Source organism: Rhincodon typus, chromosome 5 (genome assembly GCF_021869965.1).
Source record: "Rhincodon typus isolate 14 chromosome 5, sRhiTyp1.1, whole genome shotgun sequence".
Lineage (NCBI taxonomy): Eukaryota > Metazoa > Chordata > Chondrichthyes > Orectolobiformes > Rhincodontidae > Rhincodon > Rhincodon typus.
In genome coordinates, this window is record NC_063336.1 from 35,016,629 (window position 1) to 35,041,628 (window position 25,000).

The 25,000-nt window shown below is 38.2% G+C and overlaps 1 protein-coding gene across 1 annotated transcript in view; it reads left to right on the plus strand.

Moving 5' to 3' along the window:
- The first annotated feature begins 2,490 nt into the window (after nt 1-2,490).
- The window catches only part of LOC125483107 (mRNA-capping enzyme-like), a 37,463-nt gene continuing 14,953 nt past the window's right edge, over nt 2,491-25,000 (plus strand). The window contains exons 1-4 of the mRNA XM_048596727.1: nt 2,491-2,624; nt 5,716-5,965; nt 6,640-6,749; nt 12,270-12,371. Of these exons, the coding sequence (XP_048452684.1) occupies nt 2,491-2,624; nt 5,716-5,965; nt 6,640-6,749; nt 12,270-12,371 (596 nt within the window). The remainder of the gene's footprint in view (nt 2,625-5,715; nt 5,966-6,639; nt 6,750-12,269; nt 12,372-25,000) is intronic.

Consider the following 25,000-nt stretch of genomic DNA (forward strand, 5'->3'; position numbering starts at 1 on the left):
AGAACCAGAAGTAATGCCAACCACCCCAGCAAACCAAGGCATATAAATAACAAGCGGGACAGAACACCGATGCTTCATGATGGCATACTGACAGTGTTACCTAGTAGGGTGACGAAACGTCTGCAACCAAACCCACCGGCTCGGCAAGCAATTCTACAATCTTGTACTTTGCACTATCTAGAGCACTGCAGCGTGAATAGATACCTTTGCATGGTGTACGAATCCTTTTGCTGTCTCCTGAGTAGGTCTGTTTTTTTTAAAATTTGCCTTTTAGTTTTATATTGAGGGAATATGTCCATGTGAAGCAAGATGCATATGACTGAATGAGTAGGAGCTTATTTGGAGGCAACTTCTTCGAAGAAAAATGTAAACTGGTTGAAAGCTTGGTAATTTCTCTTTCTTGTAGAGATACTCTGTTGGAAACTGTCAAAGCATTATCACACTAGGAAGGAGGAGGTCCTTGCAAAGAAACAGAGGTGCTTATTACTAAGACGGATGACAATTTTTACAGTGACTGTCTGACACTTTCCAACTGAGTGATCGATAACATCAATAGAAATCTGTTGGAAAACCATCTTGGCTGTTGCCACAGAAACAACAGAATTGGCATTCAGCATCCCTGAATGTGTTTTATGTTGGATATCTCAGGTACATTTTGAGATATCTCAAGATGTCAAGTATATTTGCCCTTTTTTTTTTAAAAGCCCTGCAACACATTTTCATGAATTGTTTGAATGTGTATTATATATTGGCCTGTGGTGTTGAAGACACTAAGACATAACCATGTATTCTGTTTTTAGTATTCGGTTTAAACATTTCAGGGAAAAACTATTTGCCTTGCCTTGTTCTCACTCTGCCTTCTTCCTCCTGCCTTTTTTTCTCACTCTATCTTATTTCTCTCTTATTCCTTTTCCCCATCCTTTCTCTATCTGCCTGTCCTTCCCTCAGCTTGTCTCACCCAATGCCTCTTTTTCACTTAATTGCTCTCTGTTTCACCAAACTCCTTTTACTCTCTTGTTCCATTTGCCTCACCTGGGCATAATGGTAGTTCAGTGGTTAGCACTGCTGCCTCACAACGCACACGGGGAGAATGTCTGTGTGGGTTTCCTCCATGTGCTCCAGGTTCCCCTCTCAGTTCCAAAGATGTGCAGGATAGGTGGATTGGCCAAGCTAAGTGGGCAATGCAGGGTTCCAAGGATAGGATGAGGGAGTGGATGTAGATGGGATGCACTTGAAGGTTGATGTGAACTTGATGCGCTGAATGGCCTGCTTCAACACTGTAGGGATTCTGATTCTTTGGTTGTTACTTGTTCCCTGCCTTCTGCCTCTCAATTCCTGCTTTTCCCCCACCCACCTGCCCTACTCTACAGATGCACAGATTTTTCTTATCCAAACCCCACCCCCACCCAATTAGGTTTAAATTTGATCTGAGCTTTGGTTGTGCATTTTATTTCTACGTGAAGATAATATCGGCACAATATTGATGTTGAAGGGAAGTTGACCGCTTCATGTTATGGTGGAAAGTGTTTTCCTTTTTAAATGTCTTGTTGTACTGGAGCATGAAAATGACAGTTGTCGCAAACCTTGGTTTTAATGCGTCTGCTGTACGTGTATTTGCTGAAGACTAAGTGAGCTGCAATTAAATACAAATCCTAATTATTAGCTACCACCAGTTAATAGAAGACAAATTATTCCTTATCTGGATTGCCAGTGAGCTGACAACAAAAATAATTTCGTCGCATTAGTGATGAAATATGATCATTAAATGCTCAGTAAAGATAACTTAAATGGTTTTCTTTAAAATGCATTGCTATCTGTATGCATTGTATGAAGGCTTATGCATTAAACTAGGAGATTACTGGATGCATAAAATAACTATGTTTTTATTATTCACTGGTTTCTTTATATTTCCTACCTTTCTCTGCCAATATTCTTCCTTTCTTCAGTATGTTAGGAGAGCTATGTGAAAGGAAATTGCCTAATTCTTAATGAAATTTCTCATAATAAAGCCGTATGGTGGCTCCTTGCAAGATTGTTTTTAGTTTCTATTTATGTCTCCTGGTTTACAATAAAAAGTTGTAACTTCACATATTTTGATTATGCACTGACTTCTTTACATTTTTTTTTGTTCACACGAACGTTCTTCCTTTCCTGGAGTGTGAATCTATGAATTATAATCACTGCCCATTATCTCTAGTGGCCAGTCTTCATGTATTTAGTTCTGACTGAGTGTTAACAGGTTTTGTGATTGTGGGTATCATGAAGAAACACCATCCTGTCCTTGCATAGTGATCAGCATGTTTGAATTTCCAACAGAGGATTTGGCAGTTAAACCTTGGCTGATTATCCTCATCCTTGTCATGCAGGTAGCACCTGTATAGCTGTCCAAGCTGTGATCAACAACCTGCCGCTCATTGGATCCACCAGTGGACTGTTCAAGGAACTGTATTTTACTTGGGCAGGTTATTCATACACTGAAAAGCTTTACAAATGGAGTTTGCAGCAAAGAAAATCAGTTCTTACTTTCATTATAAAATCTGTTTTGCAGGAGTACACTGTACACATGGCTTCAATCGAACTGGGTTCCTCATTTGTGCTTACTTGGTGGAGAAAATGGATTGGAGGTAATTGATTTTCATAATTTTAAAGTACATTTGAGATTATCAACAGATATCAATAATGCCAAAAAAATTTTTTTATTCATGAAACTTCTCAATTTCAGGATGTTGCAAGTGTTTGCGTGTATTTTGTTTCTTCTTGTATGCCATGGTTAAAAATTTTGCTAAAAGGAGAACATTGCTTTTCATCATACACTTGCCAGGATTAGAACACAAACAAAAACAGATTTGGAAAATCAACGCCAATTTGTACATCAGGAGAAGAGATGCTGATTTATTGGGCCATCGTTGGTATGGATTTGCAGCAGGGACAGTTAACTGTCGGTCTTATTTCTCAAACCAGCTGGTAGACTTTGGTCAGGGGGATGCAGCAGAGACTGGCAGTCTCCATGACACTTTCACAGTGAGAAAAGTGCAATGTATGTGCAAATTCTTTGTGCCTACATAAAACGGGAACGTGTGTTAATGTCTTGCACCTAGCACATCCAAATGCAACTGTGAGTCCAGCTGCCAATCTTAAATTAGATTCTGGTGTAATTTTTTGCGCAGACTTTTTCAGTACATGTTGTCCAAAAGCGGAATTGCTTCTAATGTTGGACACGGTGTTCTGAGGCTTGCAGGATTGAGCTTGTTGAGCACAGTCAGATGCTGTTCACTGCAAACGGTCAATGGGATGTTTAATACAGTCTGCCATTGGTTGGGATATATGTAACTAATGGGGCAAAAGGCCGGTAAGTCCCCTGGACCTGAAGGGTTGCAACTTGGGGTTTAAAGTAGATAGTTACAGAGATATTTGATGCATTGGTACTAACCTTTCAAGAATCTGTAGATTCTGGAAGAGTTCCAGAGGATTGCAAAACTGCTAATGTAGCAGCCTTATTCAAAAATAAATGGAAACAAAAACAGGTAACTGTATGCCAGTTAAGTTAACATCTGTTGTTGGGTAGATGTTACAATCTGTTATAAAGGAAGTAATGGCTAAGTATTTAGAAACCCATAATATATTCAAGCAAAGTCAGGATGGCTTCATGAAGGGGAAATTGTGCCTGACAAATTTTCTGCAGCTCTTTTGAGGAGGTAGTAAGCATTTTAAATAAAGGGGAGCCAGAAGATGTATTTTATGTGGATTTCCTGAATGCATTTGATAAGGTACGGCTTATAAGCAATAGCTACTTAAGAAATAACCCTCTGTTCTGAGGGTCACCGGACCTGAAACTTTAATTCTGTTTTTCCCTTCACAGATGCTGCCAGACCTGCTGGACTTTTCCAGCAACTTTGTTTTTGTTAAGAAATAACCTGTTGTATTGGTGGTGGTATAATATCATGGAGAGAGGATTGGCTAATTAATAGCAGACAGAAAGGTGGGATAAAAAGAGCATTTTCAGGCTGACAACCTGTAACTTGTGGATCCATGCTGGAGCCACAATTATTTACAATATATAGTAATGACATGGACGAGGATAGTGAATGTACTACTGCTAAGTTTGCAGGTGACACGAAGCTAGGTGGGAAGGGAAGTAATGAGGATATCATGAGGAGTTGACCGAGAGATCTAAACAGTTTATAAATATGATTTTTTTGTTTTTTTTTTTCTTTAGTTTTGTGTTCCAATTCTTTTACTCTTAGAACTTTATTTGAATTCCCTCCGCAGTAATAGATTGATACCAGAGTTTGTACTTGTTGCAGTGGTAGGAAAAAATTTAAACAAAATTGAATACTGTTAAAATATGTCTTTGGTAAGATTTGCAAACAAAACTTGAATTTCTGGTCACGTCTTAGTGGAATAATATCTAATGTCTAATTTCAAAATGGCTGTTGCAGGGTAACGCTTCCTATTCAAAAGCTAGGTACTTTGGAGTTTCATAGATATGCAAATTTTAGACGTTGAAAAATTATTTTGTGCCCCAAATTGTACATTGAGGGCAATATTTTGATTGTCGGGTGCTGCATTTTATTCTCTCTAATTCCTTTTTTAACTGATACAATCACACAGTAACATTACTTTCTGCGTTTGCGGTGACGTATAGGTCATTGGAACTTGCACAGAATTCTGAATTAGAAAAAATTATGAATATCCTCAATTACAAATCCTATTTTAATTTAAAGCCACACAGCACAAGGCAATTTTTAACTTTCTAGAAAGCTTAGATTTTTTTTTTTTTTTTTTTTTGGAAAATAATTGCCAGATACTACTTTAGCATAAAAGGCCATTTGGCTAAACACCTAATGCAAATTGGGGAAGTCACAGGGAATGCACTTCCAACACATCTTCACAAAATCGGAGTATTTTAAACAGACAGTTATGATCCTTTTTAAATGCATCTCCGATCTCAATCTCAGATGTAAATTTAATTACAGTTGACAGTTTATTACAATAGAAATCACTATAGTGTTCCTTCTTGATTAGCTCTGAAACAAATGAAGTTTTAAACTCCAGGATGCCACACTGATTTTGTAAGTAACTCATTACCTTAGTGATATCAAGTTTTCATAGCTGTGTGTTCCTTTTGTCAGGAATTTTGGAGAATGAGATCAGCTCTCGTTCTAATTTATGAAGTTCTATAGCATGATGAGGTGGATGTAGATTGAATGCCTGCCCTGACTTATGACTCCAGTTTTTTTTAAATATTCATTTTTGGGGCATGGTTTGTTGCCTGTCTCTAGTTGCCCTTGAATTAGGGACATAGCCTCAGTGTAAGGGAAGACTATTAAGACTCATGAGGAGCTTTTATTTACTCAGGAATTTTCTCCCTGGATCATTGTGGAAGCCCAGTTGGTGACCATGTTCAAAACAGAAATAAATTGATTTCTGGAGTCTAATGATATCTAGTGGTGTGGAGATTGTGGAGGAAACTTTTTTTGAGGTAGTTGATCAGCAATGATCTAATTGAATGGTGGTGCACACTGAGCCGAAAAGCCTACTTCTGTTATGCTTTAATTTGACCAGTCACTGATTCTTATTTTAGGAACTGACTGGATTATTTATTGCTGACATTATTTTGATTTTTAAGAATTTCAAACTTGATTGCAATTTGTTTTATTTTAAACTGACTGTCTTATACTAGACAAGTGACTGTTGTACTTTTCCGTTATTTAGCATTGAAGCAGCTGTTGCTACTTTTGCTCAGGCAAGACCTCCTGGCATTTATAAAGGGGAATACCTGCAAGAACTCTTCAGTCGCTATGGTGAGGTTGAAGATGCTCCTCCTCCACCAGAAAGACCAGATTGGTGCTTTGAGGATGACGATGAAAACGTTGATGATGATGGTTGTAGGATCAGTAAAGACTCAGAACCTGGGTCTTCAGGCTACAACTCATGCAAAAGGAGAAAGGAGCGAATTAAATTGGTAAGAATCTAATTGCAAGGATTTGGAGAGGAGCATTAAAGCCAATCAAAATTAGGTTTATCCATCAATACTGGTTGCATATCTATAATTAGTTAGATGTTTTCTTCATTATTGATTTATAGCCCTATAAAATTAATCAATAAGTTTAAAGTTTGATTTAAACGGGTAGAATCCGAGTAGAAGAAAACCTAGATTGAATAAATACATTTAAGCTCATCAAGTTCATCCAATTTCCACTTACTTGGAGTATATATTTTAAATACTACAAAACATTTGGTCGCTAATGTAAATCTCATTAGTTCATTCAAGTTAAATGGGCCGAAATGCTAGACAAACTGCCTTTGTATTATTGATGAATGAACATTAAATGCAACTCAATATTGCAAAAATCACTACCAATAGTTCTAATCGAAGCAATATATCAGGATTGGATAAATCTGACCCTTCTCAGCCCCCATCTCCGATCTTGTGTAATGTATATCTCATAACATTAGATTGTGTTCCACTAGATGCCTTTAAGATTTTATACAAAATTGGGTAAATTTAATCTAATCCAACTGGCAGCAAACTGATGAGATCAGTTCGAGCCATCTTTTTACATACAGTTTGACCTTGCTGTTCATTGACCCTTGTTCTAACACAGATTTACTACAGTTGTTTAATTTTCTCAAAAGGGAGCAATTTTTCTGGAAGGCATGCTAGTTAAAGGAGTGACGCAAATCACAATCCTGTCCAAGTTATCAGAGATCCAAAGAAAATGTCAGCAGTTCTGTGGATGGGAAAGGTAAGTGGCTTTCTTGTGTGGGCACTCTACCTACTGTAGAATAAAAACGTAAAATACTGAAAATACATAGCAGGTCTGGGAGCATATGTGGAGAGAAACAGAGTTACCTACTTCTAAAATAAGGTCACAGATTCTCAGTTTAGCTCTGCTGCTGTCAAATGTTCTGTTTCTGTTTTTAATTTCAGATTGCCAGCATCTTCTGTATATTTTGCATTTGTATTTCATGCAGTAGAAGCCTTTTTATCACGTTCCCCTGAATTAGCGAGCTTTCCCTCTGGCATTAATAATCCAGATTATTAATTTTGATCAATTAGTTTTGTTTTATTTGTTTGCAGTTAATCTGTAACTGTGGATACTTGAAGTTTTAATTACACAAGTATTCATTTTCATTTAAAAATCACTGGTGAGGAATTATTTCATGGGCACTCCATGACCAAGCAATGTGTTAGGCTGAAGTCCACTTGCTAGGAAGCTCTTTGCACAAACCTTTGTGTTAGTTATGAGATTGTGTGTTCCTTCCATTTATTGAAAAAGAAATGTTTGACAGTACAAGTAGTTCTGCTATAATGTGTGTTTTGTTAATGCAAATTGGCTGTAATGCGATTGAATGGCGGATGCTGTTTGGATAACACAGACTTTCTGCTGTACAGGTATAGTGATTTTTCTGTATCAATTTCCCTATAACACGATTTTCTATAATGTGATTTTCTATAGTGTGAGGTCACGCACGAATGCAATTATTGCGTTATAGGAGAACTACCTGTATTAGCCATTATAATTACTGTCTAGATTATCAGTCATAGTTGCACATGCAAAATGTGTAAACTGTTGTTTAAAGGACTGTGATGACAATAGAAACAAAATAGTAAATATATAAATATAAAAATATTCAGAAGCCTCAATTGCATCTATGGCGACAGCAGGGCTAATGTATTAGGTGGTGATGACCCTCCATTGGAATTCAGGAAAGATAGAAATGACTTGGGTTTTGATAAAATTGAAAGGGGGAGGCTTTGGAAGAACAAAGAGGAAGGTCTATGATCGGCCAAAGGCAGGAGAGAGCTTTAATGCCAAAACGTTTCATCGTACAGAAACCAAAGGGAATTGTAATGGGTAATGTAACAAAACAAGAGATGTGTTCAGAGGATATGTGAATAGCTGAATAGCAACTGTGTGAGTGCAATGTGACGGACAGAGAAAGAAGTGAGGCAAACCAAACTAGCCATTTGCATCTCTTGTCGACACCGTAAAGTAAAAACAAAAAACTGTGCATGCTGGACATCTGACATTAAAACAAATGCTTGGAGTACTTGGGCTTGTGAACAACTATGGAAAGAGAAACAGAGTTACTTTTTGAATTGAATATAACATATTCATAGCTCTGGGCTTTTTGAAATCTAGTGGTATTTACGCCTTTGAAATGGGAAGTTAGGGTTGGAAGAACAAAAGAGTACATCTTGGGTTTGGGACGAAAGGGTGAGAGATTAAATGGCAAACATACCATGGAGCAAAAGGAACTTTTAAAAATTCATTCATGCGTTGTGGGCATCACTAGCTAGGCAAGCATTTATTACCAATCCATAAATTGCTTAGAGGGCAATTGAGAGTCAACCACAGTGCTGTGGATCTGAAGTCACATGTAGGCCAGACTGGGTAATGATGGTAAATTCCCTACCCTAAAGGAAATGAGTGAATTGGATGGGTTTTTTTGTGGCAATTGACAGTGGTTTCCTGGTCATCATTAGATTCTTATTTCCAGATTTTTATTGAATTCAAGTTCCACCATCTGCAGGATTTGTTACCCAAGTCCCCAGAACATTACCTGGATCTCTGGATTAATAGTCTAACGATGACATCACTAGGCCATCGCCTACCCAGGTTACAGTAAATGGTTGTAGTAATGGTTGACATAAGGAAAGAAAGCAACAATTTCACGGAATGGCCTCCGGACCCCATTTTGTTTTTTTTTTGCTGTTTGCCAACTAAAATCTAGTTTTTCATGTTCTTTTTTGCTTTCAAACAGAGCTGTTAATTATTCTACCAATCACACTTGGGATCAATGCTTCGTTACTTTACAGTGACCATTACCACTCCTTTTGCCTTTTGTTCCATGACATTTTATCATTTGATCTCTCCCGCTGTCTGTTCTATTCCAGATCTTCTTTTTTGTTCTTCCTTCCACCAACCATAAGACCTGAAGAATTTCTGTTACGTTGTTCTCCCTTCCAAAATAAACAACTTTTCATTTCCCCACATTTATACTCCGTTTGCAAATTTTTGCCCTTTTATTTAACCTTTCAATATCTCTGTAAACTGTTTATAGCTCTCGCAACCTGCTTTTCCACCTATTTTTGTGTCATCTGCAAACTTGGCTAGAGAACATTTGCTTCTTTTTTCCAAGTCCTAATTATATGTTGTAAACAATTGTGGTCCTAGCTCTGATCCCTGTGAACCCACTGGTCATAGGTAATAAATGTGAAAGTAAACCCCTAGCTCCACTCTGTTTCTTGCCCTTAGCCAGTTCTCTATCAATGCCAATATCCTACCTCCAACACAGTGGGCTCTTATGACAACCTTTTGTGAGATACCTGGTTGAATGCCTTCTGGAACTCCAAATACAGCACCTCTACTGGTTCCCCTCTGTCCACTTTGATTGAGACTTACTCTCAAAATTCTAGTAAATTAGTCAGACACGACTTCCCTTTTATGAAGCCATGCTGACTTTGCTTGATTAGATTATGATTTTCCAAATGTTTTGCTATTACTTAATAATTGGTTCTAATACTTTTCCGACAATAGATGTTTGGCTGATCGACTTGTTGTTACTGGCTTTTTGCTTCCTTTGCTTTTGAGTAGTTTCCCTATCCTTTCGTACTTCTTGAGCATCCAAGAATTTTGGAAAATTAGACCAACGTGTCCCCTGTCTCTGTAGCTACCTGTTTTAAGATCCTAGCATGCAAACCAACAGGGCTAGAGGACTTGTCTGCCTTTAGCCCCATTAGTTTGTCCAATCCCACTTCTCTAATGATGATGGTACTTAATCCTTCCCCCTTATTCTTTAGTGTTAATGGGATATTCAAGGTATCTAACGCTAAGAAGAATGATGCAAAAGATCTGTTTGACTCCTTTTGCCATTTCCTTGTCATAGAATCATACAGCATGGAAACAAACTCCTGGTCCAACTTGTCCATGATAACCAGACTTCTTGATTGTGTCCTAGTCCCACTTGCCAGCATTTGGCCCGTATCCCTCTAAATCCTTCCTATTCATTATTCCCATTCAGATGCCTTATCAATGTTGTAATTGTACTGGCTTGTTCCATACATACACCACCCTCTGTGTGAAAAAGTTACTGTTCAGGTCCTTCTTAAATCTTTTCCAAGTCACCTTAAACCCATGCCTTCTAATTTCGGACACCCCCACCATAGGAAAAAGACCTTGGTTATTCACCCTATCGATGATTTTATAAACCTCCATAAGGTCACCCCTTAGCCTCTGACGGTCCAGAGAAAAAAGCCCCAGCCCATTTCAGCCTCTTCCTATGACTGAAACTCTCTAGTCTTGGCAATATCCTTGTAAATTTTTTTTGCACTCTCTCAAGTTTAATAATATCTTTCCTATAGAAGGGTGACCAGAATTGTATGCAGTATTCTAAAACTGGCCTCGCTGATGTCCTGTACAGCTACAACATGACATGTCAACTCCTATATTCAATGCTCTGACCAACGAAGGCAAACATGCCAAATGCCGCCTTCACCACCCTGTCTACCTGCGACTCCATTTTCAAGGAACTATACAACTGCACCCCTAGGTGTCTTTGTTCGGCAACAGTCCCTATGGCCCTACTGTTCACTTTATAAGTCCTGCCCTGGTTTGCCTTACCAAATTTAACATCTGTCACTCTGTTGGCCTGCTTAAACCTGGAATTTTATGATTCTGAGATGAGATTGCTAAAAACTAAGCCCCAGTTGTTCCCATAACCATCTCTCTCATTCATTTTCTAAGGGCCTATATGCACCTTGACCTCTTTCATCCGTTTTATCTATTTTAAAAGAGCTCTTGTTAGTTCTTATATTCCTTGCCAGTTTACCCTTGTAATTTCTTTTCTCTTTCTTTATTATGTTTTTAGTACTCATTTGCTTCAAAGGTATGAAGTTGATCACGTTTCTACCTTCGCTAAAAACAAATGCAGTTCACTTCTAAAGGAGAATTGAATTGGACTTTAAAATATGGCTTTATTTCTCTTTGCACAGATGCTACTTGGTTTTTTTTGTACTACTTTGTTTTTACTTCAGATGTCGGCTATCTGCATTATTCTTCTGTTTTATGGCCAGATTTTTATTGTCCATCCCTAATTGTCCAGAAGGCAGTTAAAAATCAGCCACATTTCTGAGAGTCTGGAGTTCCATATAGGTCAGAATTGATGAGGGTGGCAGATTTCCTTCCTTCGTGAACAGAGATGGGTTTTTACAGTGATCACAACATGGTTACCATTAGGTTAGCTTTTTATTCTAGATTTATAAAACTTCTAAAAATTTCACCATCTGCTACGATGGGATTCAAATTTATGCCCTAGAACATTAGCCTGGGGTTCTTGATTACTAATCCAGTGACATTGCCACTAAACCACAACCTCCCCAGATGAGATGTGAATGGCTTGGTTCCCTTTGTTTTATTTCTTCCTTTACTCTTTAATATTGCACCAGACCGCTTCAGTGTAGCCATTCGTACTCCATTTAGGCATATATTTTGTTTTTTCATTTTACCCTTTGGCTTCTGTATCATGCAACCTTTTGGTATTTACTCTCTTCTGCCCTCCACCTTTTCTGTTGTTCATCCAGATTCTCCCTTGTTCACTTTACTCAAAACACAGTGCACTTCTTACTTTAATAAAAGCAAAATATACAGATGGTGGAAATTTGGAAAAAAAAACCCCAGAGAATGCTGAAGAAACTCAGCCTCTGTGGGGAGGGGAACAGAGTTAATGTTTCGAGTCTGGTATGACTTCTTCAGAACTTCTTTCCTCAGTTTTGATGAACAGTGACCACAACTTGAAACTTGAACTGTCTGTTGTCAGCTACAATCTGATCTGCTGAGTGTTTCCAGCATTTTCTGTTTTTTATTTCAAAATTTCCAGCATCTGCAATATTTTGCTTTTGTAAGAAAATAAAGCCTGTCTAACTGCGCTGTGCTGGGTGAAATTTTTATTCTACTATCTAATTGATTTAAAAGGGGTATCGGTCACTTACATGCTTGCTAAACTTGTTGCCTAAATTATTAGTTTGTTATCCATTATGCTCACATTGAGAACTGTTTGAAATGGTAGAAAATTTTGAATTTCTATTGCATTTTTAATCAATAGCATTCACTATCTAAGGAGGAAAATGTAATCCTGAAGTGGTGGATCTTCGACACACTGAGAATGGCTTTTTAGAATGAATCCCTAGATCAAGCTGTAAGATGCATATATTTTGCATTTTGTTTTCTATCTGTCTGGTAATAGAATTTCTGTTAATCCAGGGCAGGATTTCCTGGAGCACAGCCTGTTTCCATGGACAAACAGAATATTAAATTTCTCGAACAAAAGCCATATAAAGTCAGCTGGAAAGCAGATGGGGTACGGTGAGTATTTGTTTGCTTTGAGATTTTCGGATCATTTGGATTTGAAACCGTAACTTGCTGTTCATTTTTGCTTGTAGATTACATTTCATTGTAACAATATGTAGAAACTGTTGTAATATCTTGAACATTTTAATACGTTACCTATTGAATAAAATGTCTTGTATGCAATGCATGTTGTGATTTAAATTTTATTTACAGTATGAAAATAACTTGTTTTGATTTGGACTGTTTGTTAATTCAACTAATCATTGTTATGACCGGGTGAGGAGGGATAAGATGTCTCTCTTCTTTTCCCAATCTTTGTTTGATCTCAGCAGGTTGTATTTTGGAAAAGCTGGTTAATTCCTCAGAACTGGACACTGGACCCGAAATGTTAACTCTTGATTTCTCTTCACAGATGCTGCCAGACTTGCTGAGCTTTCCAACAATTTCTGTTTCTTGTTTCTGATTTACAGCATCCGCAGTTCCTTTTGGTTTTTATTTAAGTTTCCTTTCGATTTTTTTTTCTTGTAAAAATGAATATGATCATATTTATTTCTTTAACCTACTTTAAGATAAAAATGATCTATCTTACAGTCTTAAAGTTATTACAAATGCTCCAAGTTCAAACACAAATGGATTACAAAGTCGGAGGGTAGACTAAGAAATTTAAAGGATATAGAACTTTTGAGGGTTGCCGTGACTGATCTTGGATGTTTTACTGAGTGAGGTATCACGGCAGTTTAGAGAGAGAGATGGATGACTTATCTGTTGTCTTGAAGCTAGCTGCTATGTTGAGTTATTTTTAAAATTTCTATCGGTGGCATATTGGAAAGTTTGGGTGGGGTGCCACCGGGATCGGTACTGGGACCCCAGCTATTCACAACATATATTAACGATTTGGATGAGGAACAAAATGTAAGTTCTCCAAGTTTGCAGATGATACCAAATTGGGTGGGAGGGCGAACTGTGACGAGGATGCAGAGATCTTTCAGCATGATCTGGACAGGTTGGGTGAGTGGGCAAATCAATGGCAAATGCAGTATAATTTGGATAAAAATGAGATTATTCACTATGGAAGCAAAAACAAGAAGGTAGATTACTATCTGAACGGCTGTAAATTGGGAGAGGGGAGTGTGCAGCAGGACCTGGGTGTCCTTGTGCACTAGTCACTGAAGGTAAGCATGCAGGGCAGCAGGTGGTAGAGAAGACCAATGGTATGTTGGCCTTCATTGCGAGAGGTTTTGAGTACAGGAGCAGGCATGTGTTGTTGCAGTTATACAGGGTCTTAGTGAGGCCACACCTAGAATATTGTGTGCAGGTTTGGTCTCTTTTTCTGAGGAAGGATGCTCTTGCTCTCGAGGGACTGCAGCGAAGGTTTACCAGGCTGATTCAAGGGATGGCGAGACTGACTTATGAGCAGAGATTGACTAGGTTAGGATTGTTTTTGCTGGAATTCAGACGAATGACGGGGGGGAAAATCTCATAGACACTTAAAAGCCTAACAGGACAAGACCGGGTGGATGCAGGGAGGATGTTCCTGATGGTGGGTGTGTCCAGAACCAGGTTTGCAGTCTGAAGATTCAGGGCAGACCAGTTAGGACAGAGATAAGGAGACATTTCTTCACCCAGAGAGTGGTGACCCTGTGGAATTCATTACCACAGGAAGTAGTCAATGCCAAAACATTGAATGTATTGAAAAGGCGACTAGATATAGGACTTGGGGTGAGTGGGATCAAAGGTTATGGGGAGAACGCAGATTAGGCTATTGAGTTGGACGATCAGCGATGATTGTGATGAATGGCAGAGCAGGCTGGAAGGGCTGAATGGCCTCCTGGTGCTCCTATCTTCTGTTTCTATGTTTTAAAAAGAAACAGTTAGGATTTGAAACTTGAAAGTTGTTTGAAGAGTGACTAACAAGGCTGAAAGCCTTGTCAAATGCTTATGTTGATTTGCAGAGAAAATAAACAGTGTTATCTTGTTTGTCACATTGCCCATGCATCTATCACAAATATACTTGTGGTATAATGTCTAGGAGCCTGGCTTATTTGACGAAGGGTCACTGGACTCAAAATGTTAACTCTGCTTTTCTCCCCACAGATGCTGCAAGACCTGCTGAATTTCTTCAGCACTTTGTTTTTATCTGGCCTACTTGATCAGATTAAGTCTGGATATAATCCTTTCATAGCCAGAGTCCTGTTGTCTAAGTGATGAGGTTTTAACAGTTTGAATCCATCCAGTTGAATATCCAGCTGATTGTCTGGATGCTTTGCAGGTGGGTTAGGAGATGGTCCTGATTGATAGTCATTTAAAGTAGTTGTATCTGTTGAAGATTTGTGGACAGGTATGTGCCATTAATGGCCTTGGAGTATAGGTACAGTGTAGAGGCATAATAAGGTTATAGTGATACAGATGTGCAGCTACCATTAACTGATTTCAAGTCACTGGAAAGTGGCTTCAGTCTTTCTTAATATTCTGTTAGTTGTTTCCATCCAGCAAATTTATAAAATTTTTTTTCATTTTAAAAAAAATACTACCAAGCAGAAATCCAGCAACTAATCTTGCACTAAAAGTTAATTAATCCACTCAATGTGTTCAGATGTTCTCCTGGTTTCCTTGATACTGTTCTTTCCTCAGCTAACTGATTATAAAAATTAAATACAAAGCATTGTTATGAAACCAACCTAGGTTGTTTCTGGGCGAAGTACATGAACATTTCCTGCCAAGCCTACAAATTTTGATGGATGCAGAACCTGGGATAGGGCACGCATGATGGGCCCAGTAATCCTTTAAGCATTTAAAGGGCACTCCAGCCAGGTCATCGGATCTGTGCCACTCTGGTGTGTAAATTGGGAGTCAAGGAATCCTGTATGTGCCCCATAAAAGAAAATCTAACAGGACTGAGGGTGGTGAAGAGCTTGTTACAAGGATGGTTGGAGGCAGACAAAGAGGAATCCAGGAATTCTAGAAAAATGGTAACCTGGGAAAGATGACACTTAGGATGGTATCGAGGAATCCTGAGAAAGGGAGGGACAGGAAAGAATCCAGGAGTTCTGAGGAAAACAACAAAGAGACCAGAATAAAACACGGACATGCCAAAAATAACAGGAACGAGTAAGGAAGGAGAAATCTTCGATATGACAGTGTGGCAATCACTGACCAAGGAACTGCAGAAGAGATTCTCCGCAGTCAGTTGATGCTGTGTGCAGACTTCATGTTAACAGAGCTGGGAGAAGTGCTCAGAGGGTGGGGCGTTGGGGAGAAGATGAGTTACTGTTTAAGCACTCCCAAGTTGAAATGATGTTGGAGGTAGTTAAGGAGTAGAGTCCTGGAGTGAAGAATGAAATCCCTCTGAAGGAAGATCAGAGTGTTAATGGGGCTTTTGTGACCCAGTCTACATTTAATATGTAGTTCATTGTGCTTGACCACAGTTTGCTGATTAATTTTTATGTCTTATTGATTGTTGTTGGAGTATAATGTAGATATTGCTTGATAATTCGTATTTACCCCTGATTTTGGATGTTAGGGTTTAAGATAGATATTGTAAGGTATTCTACATTTTTTAGTTGGTATTGTAGAGTTAATGTTTGTTAATAAGGGTGTGGGATTCCCAAACTTTAACTAAACGTCCTAAACAAAAGTGTACTGATCTGTAATCGGACAATGACCAAACTTGGTTCTGGGTCAGGAATAAAACCCGAAAGAATTGTGGATGCTGTAAATCCTGACCCAGAAACAGAAGTTTCTGGAAGCTCGGCAGCTCTGGCAGCATCTGTGAAGGAAAAAAATCAGAGTTAACGTTTCGGGTCCAGTGACCCTTCCTCAGGTTCTGAACCTGAGCAAAGGTCACCAGACCCAAAATGCTAACTCAGATTTTTTTCTTCATAGATGCTGCCAGAGCTGCTGAGCTTCCAGCAACTTCTGTTTCTGGGTCAGGATTGTTGGAAGCACAGTTATAAGTCATACAGCATGGATACAGATCCTTCGGTCCAACTCCTCCATATTGACCAAGTTGTCCAAACTAAACTAGTCCCACTTGCCTGCGTTTGGCCCAGATCCCTCTCAACCTTTCCTGTTCATGTACCTATCCAAATGTCTTCTAAATGCTGTAACTGTACATGCATCTACCACTTCCTCTGGCAGTTCATTCCACATATGAACCGCGCTCCATGTGAAAAAGTTGCCCCTCAGGCCCCTTTTAAATCTTTCTCCTCTCACCTTAAAAATATGCCCCTGAATTTTGAACTCCCCCACCTTGGGAAAGGACCTTTGCTATTCACCTTATCTGTGCTCTTCATGATTTTATAAACCTCTATAAGGTCACCCCTCCAACCTGTTTCACTCCAGTGAAAAAAAGTCCTAGCCTATCCAGCCTTCCCTTTATAATTAAAACCCTCCAGTTCCGGCAACATCCTGGTAAATCTTATCTGAACTCATCAATTTTGTAATATCCTTCCTTTAGCATGGTGACCAGAACTATACACAGCACTCCAAAAGTGATTTCAGCAATGTTCTGTATAATCTTATCAGACATCCAAACTCCTATACTCAATGGTCTGAACAATGAAGGAAAGCCTCCCACTTGCCAGTCATTCCTGTACCTGTGAATAAACTCCAATCAACTTTTGAAAGTTCCTTGAGGAGCAGTGATTTGAAAGTCAGTGTGTGCAAGTTATAATTGCTGAGGGAAAGCATTTTGGGTGCAAGACAGCAGTCTGCAGGAGAAACTAATGATAGTGGAGTGACTGGGGAAGGAGAAGTGGGCCAGTCTTGGAAGGATGACCGAATAGGTCTGTTTACTGGCAAAGAATATAGCTTAAAATGAGAAATTTGAGCGTATTTTACTTCAGGATGCATTAAATTTGAAGCCAATTGCATTCATGTGTTTTATTGCCAACTGAAAATAGCCTGAAGGCGAGCATCGTTAGCCCAGTAATAGCAATGGAAGATAGAGTATTTGACATTTGCTCCAGAGACATGACCTTGATTCTGTGATAACTGGTTGCCACATTTGCCTATTCTCACTGGTTATGTTTCACCAGATTTTAATTATTACTTGATGTCATTGCACAGCACGATGGCCATTGCCTTGTAGAATTAGCTTCTTCATACTATTTCTAGAACAGCATGGGGTAATCTATGCCCCAAACCTTTTTTTTTGTTTTTGCTTTTGTCTAAAGGAATAAAATATAATGGAGGAATGGAAGGATGCAGAGAATAGTCTCGGTTTTGCTCTTGGCAGTGAAAGTATTACTTCTGCATCCAATTGCCTGCAGAATCTTTGCAGGGTTGGCAGGAGAGGTTTATGATAGTTGGATGTCTGTTCAGTGTAAAACCCTCTATAAGAGGTATTTATGAGCGAGGCAAGAAATAGCAGTGGTTTTCAGCAATCCAATTGAATTATTAATCTTGAGGTATTCAGTGTTGAAAGCTGGAAAGAAAATGTCAGGAAATAAAAATTTACATTCTATTCTAATGCAAACAAGAAGCAAAATAAAAAGTTGAGGTATATATGTGAGAGATAAAATAAAAGATTGGGAAAAAATCTAGATATCTGTAGTATTGTTTTTCTTTGAATATGAGACTTGTAAAATATTGTAATGCCATGAAGGTTATTCCACAGTAATTATCATGTACTACAGCTTTTAAAACATCACTCCTAAATGTGGCAACTTAACTATTTTAGTGCACAACTAGTGGGCAGTTACCCACCAGCTCCATTTCTGTACATATCTTGACAGCACCTTTTGGATTTCCATGTTCAACTGTGCACGTGCAGGCACCAGAAAATAGAAATTCAATCTTGTAACAATGACGTGGTCATGGCAATCGTCTTGCTGTAGTATTGTAACAACAACTCATATGATCTTGTTTATTGATTTCTGTTTGAGTTGAAGATTTCATTTTCAAAAAGGAAAAATCAGTACTTAATTTGCATTTGAATTTTGGCCTGGAATTTTCGGTCTGGAATGTTTACAGTTAGGATTGTGTTCAATAGGGTCTAATAGAAGTGATGATGTGGTAAAAATTCCAACGATTGCAATGTCATGAATGAGGTTTGGCAGCATTGCTGCCTGCTATTTTCTCCACACCATGACCAATCTGGCATTTTGGGAATCTGATGAAAATGAACATAATTGCTTCAAAATTGCTCAGTTTTAATTAAAGAAAAATATCCAATATTGGTAATCCGTGAACCTCAATCTTTTCGTTAGCAGAAATAGCATGTTTTCAAAGTAGGTAGTGTCCTTCCAATGGGTGTAAAAAAAATCTAATCTGGTAGATAACTTTTTTTTTGCTCACATGTCCCCTGTTGCTGCTGTGATTGCCAGTTGATTGTTTCATCTGTTAGCTGAAATTCTTTATATTTTTCCTTTTTTTTTCTGACAGAGTCTAGAATGATGCTGATGTAGATATTGCAGTACTCTACAGCTGTGTATCTGCTAGCATTTCTGAGGGAATTGCTTTGGCCATTTCCATTGAGTAGAAATCCGGTTCTGTCCCAATCTTCAGTCCCTTCTTGTGACCATGTATGTCGTCTTTGTATGCCAAGGATTGTATTTGACTAGTCACTGGAAACCTGTTGGATGTCCTTTTTTGATGAAAAGGACAGGTGAGCAGAAAGGTTAATGTGTTTCTAGGAAGATAGAGAGATTGGGGAGCTATGTCTTGCTCTAAAGTGGGAGAGACAAACCAATTCTGAGGAGTCTCAGTTTTCCTGAGATTTTAATGCTGGTTATAGCACAACTTCTCCCTCAACCACTGAAGATTTAGAGTTAATAGTTTTATCCTCATGTTAGCCTGTTTGTCTGAAAACAGTATATCTCAAAATCTAATAAATGGATCTTGGGGAAGGCAATAGCCTAGTGTTATCATCATTAGACTGTTAATCCCTGGACCCACCTAATGATCATGTCCAAATGCTGGCATAACAGATGGTGAAGTTTGATTTCAGTAAAAGTCTGGGATCAACAGCCTAATGGTGACCATGAAACCATTGCCAGTTGCTGGTTTGCTAATGTCTTTTTGTTCCTTTGGGCAATTTAGGATGGACAATAAATATGGCCTGGCCTGGCCAGGGATGCCCAAATTAATGAACAAAAATAAAGAAAACTTGGCATAAGGTGGTCTATGCAAAAAATAGTTTTTGGTGAAGATGTGGATTTGGAATGCAGATCCTAGAATTTAAGTATCTGTTAACATTGGGAGCCAGGGCAAGTGATTTTTTCCATTCCGAATATCTCGGGTTGTTTTATTTATTTGTCATCACACTTAGAAATGTTGCATTTGGTTCCTCATCCAGGTTGTTTATATATCTACACATGTGTAAATAGTATAAATGTGAAAAATGAATAGCTGGGGCCCAAGCACTGATCCTTGTGGTACCCTACTGCCACCACTCAGAATAAGACTCATTTTGTCCCATGTCTCTCATTATTTCCTGTCTCGATAAATGCCAGTATTTTACCTCCTATCCCGTGTGCTTTAACTTAGCCTACTAACTGCCTATGATGGATTCTCATCAAAAACCTTCTGAAAGTCTGAAATATGTCATTCACTGGTTCTCCCTTGTCGGTTCTTCTAGTTATATTTTCAAAAAGTCTCCAGATTTGTTAAATGCATTAAACATGATTTACTTTTCATGAATCCATGCTGGCTTTGAGCAATCCTGTTAATGCTTTCCAAATGTTTTGTTATCACTTTTATAGTACTCTGTATCATTTTCCCCATTAATGATGTTAGGCTAACTGGTTTGTAATTATCTTTTACTTCTGTCTTACCCTGAATAATACATTACATTTACCACCCTCCAATCTATAGGAACTGCTCCAATAATTCTATAGAATTTTGACAGATGACTATCGATGCATCTGATATTTCTAGGGCTATCTCCTTTAGTACTCTGGGATATAGATTATTAGGCCCTTGTGATATGTCTGCCTTTAACTCCATTAATTTCCCATCCCCATTTTCTCACAAACACTGATTTCCCTCAGTTCAGAAGGTTATGGCTTCAGCACCTGTTACAGATTTGGGTATGTAACTTTCAGTGTGCTGTTTTTCATACGATGCCTCAAACTGGCTCTCTACCTGCTCAGCAGTAAGACAGAAAGTCCTGTAGCGGTATTTAAGGGTGAGTAGAGTGTGCTTTTGTGTCTTGGTCCATGAATCTCTTCCTACTAAAACTAATAAAACAAATTCTGGTCAATCATTCATTGTGGTATCTTTTGAAACTCTGCGCAGATTGGTTGTCCCTTTTAAGTGACATTGGGTATGTTTCAAAAACAAAGAATAAAGATCTTTGGAACATCCTGAGAACGTGCTAACGTACTATGTAAATGAAAGATTTTTCTGTCATGAATCTCAGTAAATGAAAGCTATAACAGATGCCTGTGTTAATAAGACAGAAAATAGAACTTTCTATGAAGAGTAACAAATGCTTCTTGTGATGCATAAGCTCAGATCTGTTATGCTGATGACTAATGTATTTATAAGAAGAAATGCGCAATAAAGGAATATGGATTTAATACTTATTGTCTGAATGTATATCCCTAGAATAGAAAATGAAAAGCGAATGAGGAGACTGTAATTGTTAAATGAACATTGAAGAATTTGATAAATGTGTAGGCTCCACTGTCTATGATTTGAGATATGGCAGGTAAATATTTGTGCCGCCTGTCTTTCGTCACTTAATTTGATGGGAATTTTCTTTTAGGAAATTGCTTCAATTGTATGGGCAGGAAATTATACTTTAAATATGTTGATTAGGGCAACCACATTGCTGTAACTGCATAGTTCTATGTAGATTCAGTTCCTACACTGTGAATTACTGATTTGAACAGTGCAATGCAAGATGTTGTAATACAGGGAGAAAAATTGTAGGTAGAACTTGGCTACTTGACTGCGATGGACCTTTTACTGGTTAGTGAAAGAATGACTGTCCGAAAAAATTCTGAGTATACAACTGAGAGTGTATAGTTTGGGAAGAGTCAGAGATTTGGGGAAGAAACTGAAATACAGAAAATAGGAGCAGGTCTAGGCCATTCATCCTGCTCCATCATTCAACATGATCATAGTAGATCCTCCATCTCAGTGCCGTATTTCTGTGCCCTCACCATACTTTTTGAAACCTGTAGCCTCTAGAAGTCCAACGGTTTCTTAATTATATTCATTGACTTCTTCGCCACAGCCTTATGTGGTTGAGAATTCCATAGGTTCACTTATCTGAGCAAAGAAATTTCTCCGTACCTTCTTCCTAATATCCTGCCCACACATCCTGAGACTGTGACCTTGTTCTGGACCCCTGACCAGGGAACCATCATCTCTGCGTCCAATCAGTCCAGTTGTTTCAAAATTTTTTTAGTTTCAGTGACATTCCCTTCCATTCTTCGAAACACCAGTGTATACAGACGCAATCAATACAATATCTCCTCATTGGAGCATTCCAAACATCACCAACACAATCATGTTCTTTTTTTTCTTTTCAAACATCTGAATTCTCTCCAGGTATTTTTTTAAATAACTTAGAAGTAACATTTTGTGGTCATATTTAGAAAGCACAACATAGGGGTGGGAATATTGAATTGGACCCTGCAGAACACTAAATTTGAATAATTCCTTTCAAAATGTGGCAAATTGAGTTGTAGACAAAGATTGTAACTGCAGAATTATGTAAAGTAATATCTAACATATCGTCTTTTTTAATATATCTGAGAGTATAGGTGAAGGTTTTAAGAACTTATCCGTGGTAACGAGTGGTTCTCTGGATTAGAGCAAGATTCCTGCCTCATTGCTGAGAGATTTAGATCCAAATTGTTTATCCACTTGACTAAATACGCACTTTTAGTTAAATGCTGTTTTTAGCATAAAAAGCTGACATTTTGCTGACAAGGTAGCTTAGTGCTTTGTTTGATTTAGATCCTGTGACGAGGAATGGTAGGACAGAAGTTTCCCCTTATGGTGTCCCACATGGCAAAATTCCAATCTAAGCTGAGCAAGCTAGGTGGGGGTTGGGGTGAAGAATAGTCAGATAATTAAAAGAGTGACAGAACATAGCAGCTGAGCCAACCCATGCTGTTCATGTGCATCTCCCAGCAGCTGGCTCAGGAGTGGGATTGGCAGGTTGTATGCACATCTTAAGAGTGTGCATTGAACAGAAGGGTGTAAAGTTAGGATCAACACATTTTTTTTCTCCCCTGAGATACTTCTATTAATGCAAAATATATTAATGGATATCACCAATAGTTTGACTGATATCTGTCACCTTGAAAAGCAAAGAGCTGTGTTATTACAATTCTGAGCAAAGGCATTAGATGACAAAATGTTTTTGGAACTACTAAAACAAAGAAAACTATCCAAAATTCAGACCTAATCTGAGGTTTACTCCAATGTTGCTGCTCTGTGTTTGCTGAATGCTGAAGCTTGGTGGGAATATTACTGGGCTCTCATAAGCAAACATTTTATTAAAGGTAATCGTGTAGTTTTTAAGAAACAAAAATGCTGTGTTCTCAGCCACGATATTTGAAACAAATTCCACTGTTATATTTGTAAAGATCCTGGCTGTATATCTGGAGAGTGTACCAAGTGCTCTGGTATGCTGGTAGCTGACCGGACAGTAGTATTCTAATGTTTCAATGGTAAAACTGAAATGGACATGATTGTTTTGGTGTCTGTCAGTCTTGATGCTAAGTGTGAAACTGAGCATCCTGAGTGATGCAACCTCCAAATAATCAGTTTACTATTGTATAAGTAGAGAGAGTTTGAATTATATGAACAGCAGTGTGAAGATATCTAAGAAAGGGATGACTCTTCAGAACTGAGATGAGGAGGAATTTCTCAGCCAGAGGGTGCTGAATCATTGCCCAACAGAAGGCTGCAGAGGCCAAGTCATTGATTGTAATAAAGATGGAGATGGATAGCTTGTTGATTAGTAAAGGAATCGGTGTTATAGGGAAAAGGCATGAGAAACATATCAGCCATGGTCAAATGGTGGCGTAGACTTGATAGGCTGAATGGCCTAATTCTGCTCCTATATCTTACGGTCTTACAGGGCAAAAGCAGGAAAGTTGAGTTGAGGATTATCAAATCTGTTTTGGTCTCCTTGAATGATGGAGCAGACTTGATGGGCTGAATGGCCTGCTTTTGTTCCTATGTCTTATGGTCTATAGACAAAAACCATCCAACCATCAAAATTCGTACAGGCACAAGGTGGCTCTGTCTGACTGTGTTGCTTGAACTACAGTTTTATTGTGCTTTGTACAACCCACGTCTAAGTTAAATTTCAAGATTATGAATTACTCTGCAACAATACTGTGTATTCTTCAGTAACTGACCGAAATATCTTATCTACTGAATTGCTTTTCATTCCATCGATTCCATTTACACTTTTTAAATTTTGTTTGAGATTGAATGTTGAAAGCTGTGGTAATTTGAAAAATGAACCGACATTTAATTTTCAATCTTGTTTTTATTGTGTAATCTCTTTGTTTATAATGTTTTGTTTCACAAAGTACAATGTGGGGAAATAATATTGAATATTTGTGTTCCCAAATACAAAAGTTCATGTACAACAAAAGGAATGCCCTGCTTTTTAGTTCATTGTTGTTTAATTTGTTCTTAAAACATATCTCTATATTTTCACTTGGCTGTGCTGCTTAAATTTGTTAATTCAATTTATCAGTGCAAAATGAATGAGTTAGCCATAGACTGTGTTACTTAAGCTGGAAAATTATAACTGTATAACTTTATGACTGTAACTGGTATGGGAAAGCTTTCCAGGCAAGAAAATATTCTTCGTTCCTGTAGAGAAGTCTTTCAGGCACTGAATCTACACAAATGAATTTTCAATGAGTGATCCATCATGTCTGCTGTACGGCTGATGTACCCTATAAATGGTGAGGATGGGTGTAATCCACAATTTCAAATCAATTAAAAAAATTAGATATTATGTAATAAACTATTGATATATGGTGTTGGAATTAATACATTTAACGCTATTAAAGGAACAGTCAGGATTCTAGTTGCCTGACTTAAGAACTAATTCTAAACTTGGTGAAGGTTCTTAGAAATAATAATGTTGTGGCTAACTGCAGTGGAAAATGTACATCTTTTCACGATGTTAAGAACTTAGCCATTTTGATGCATGGTCAGAGATAACCAGGTGTAGAGCTGGATGAACACAGCAGGCCAAGCAGCACCAGAGGAGCAGGAAAGCCAACGCCCCGGGCCTAGACCCTTTCTCAGAAAAATTCCTGCTCCTTCGGTGCTGCTTGGCCTGCTGCGTTCATCCAGCTCTATACCTTGTTATCTCAGATTCTCCAGCATCTGCAGTTCCTACTATCTCTTGATGCATAGTCAGCATTGTTTGCTGTGTTGAGATCATATTAAACATATGATTATGGTAAATGAAACTGAATGATGATAATAGCATAATAGAGAGGGAAGACATAGGTTCAAGAATAGAAATAAAAAACGATAAACATTGGAAATCATATGTTGGAATTGTGTAAGGCTTCCTAACAGTAACCACACAGTAGGGTGGAACATAAAGGAAGAAATAATGAGAGCTTGTCAGGTAGGCATGGCAATTAATCAAGGGGGATTTTAATGTACAAACCAAGTGGAAAAGTAAGTTGTGCAAAGCTATTCAT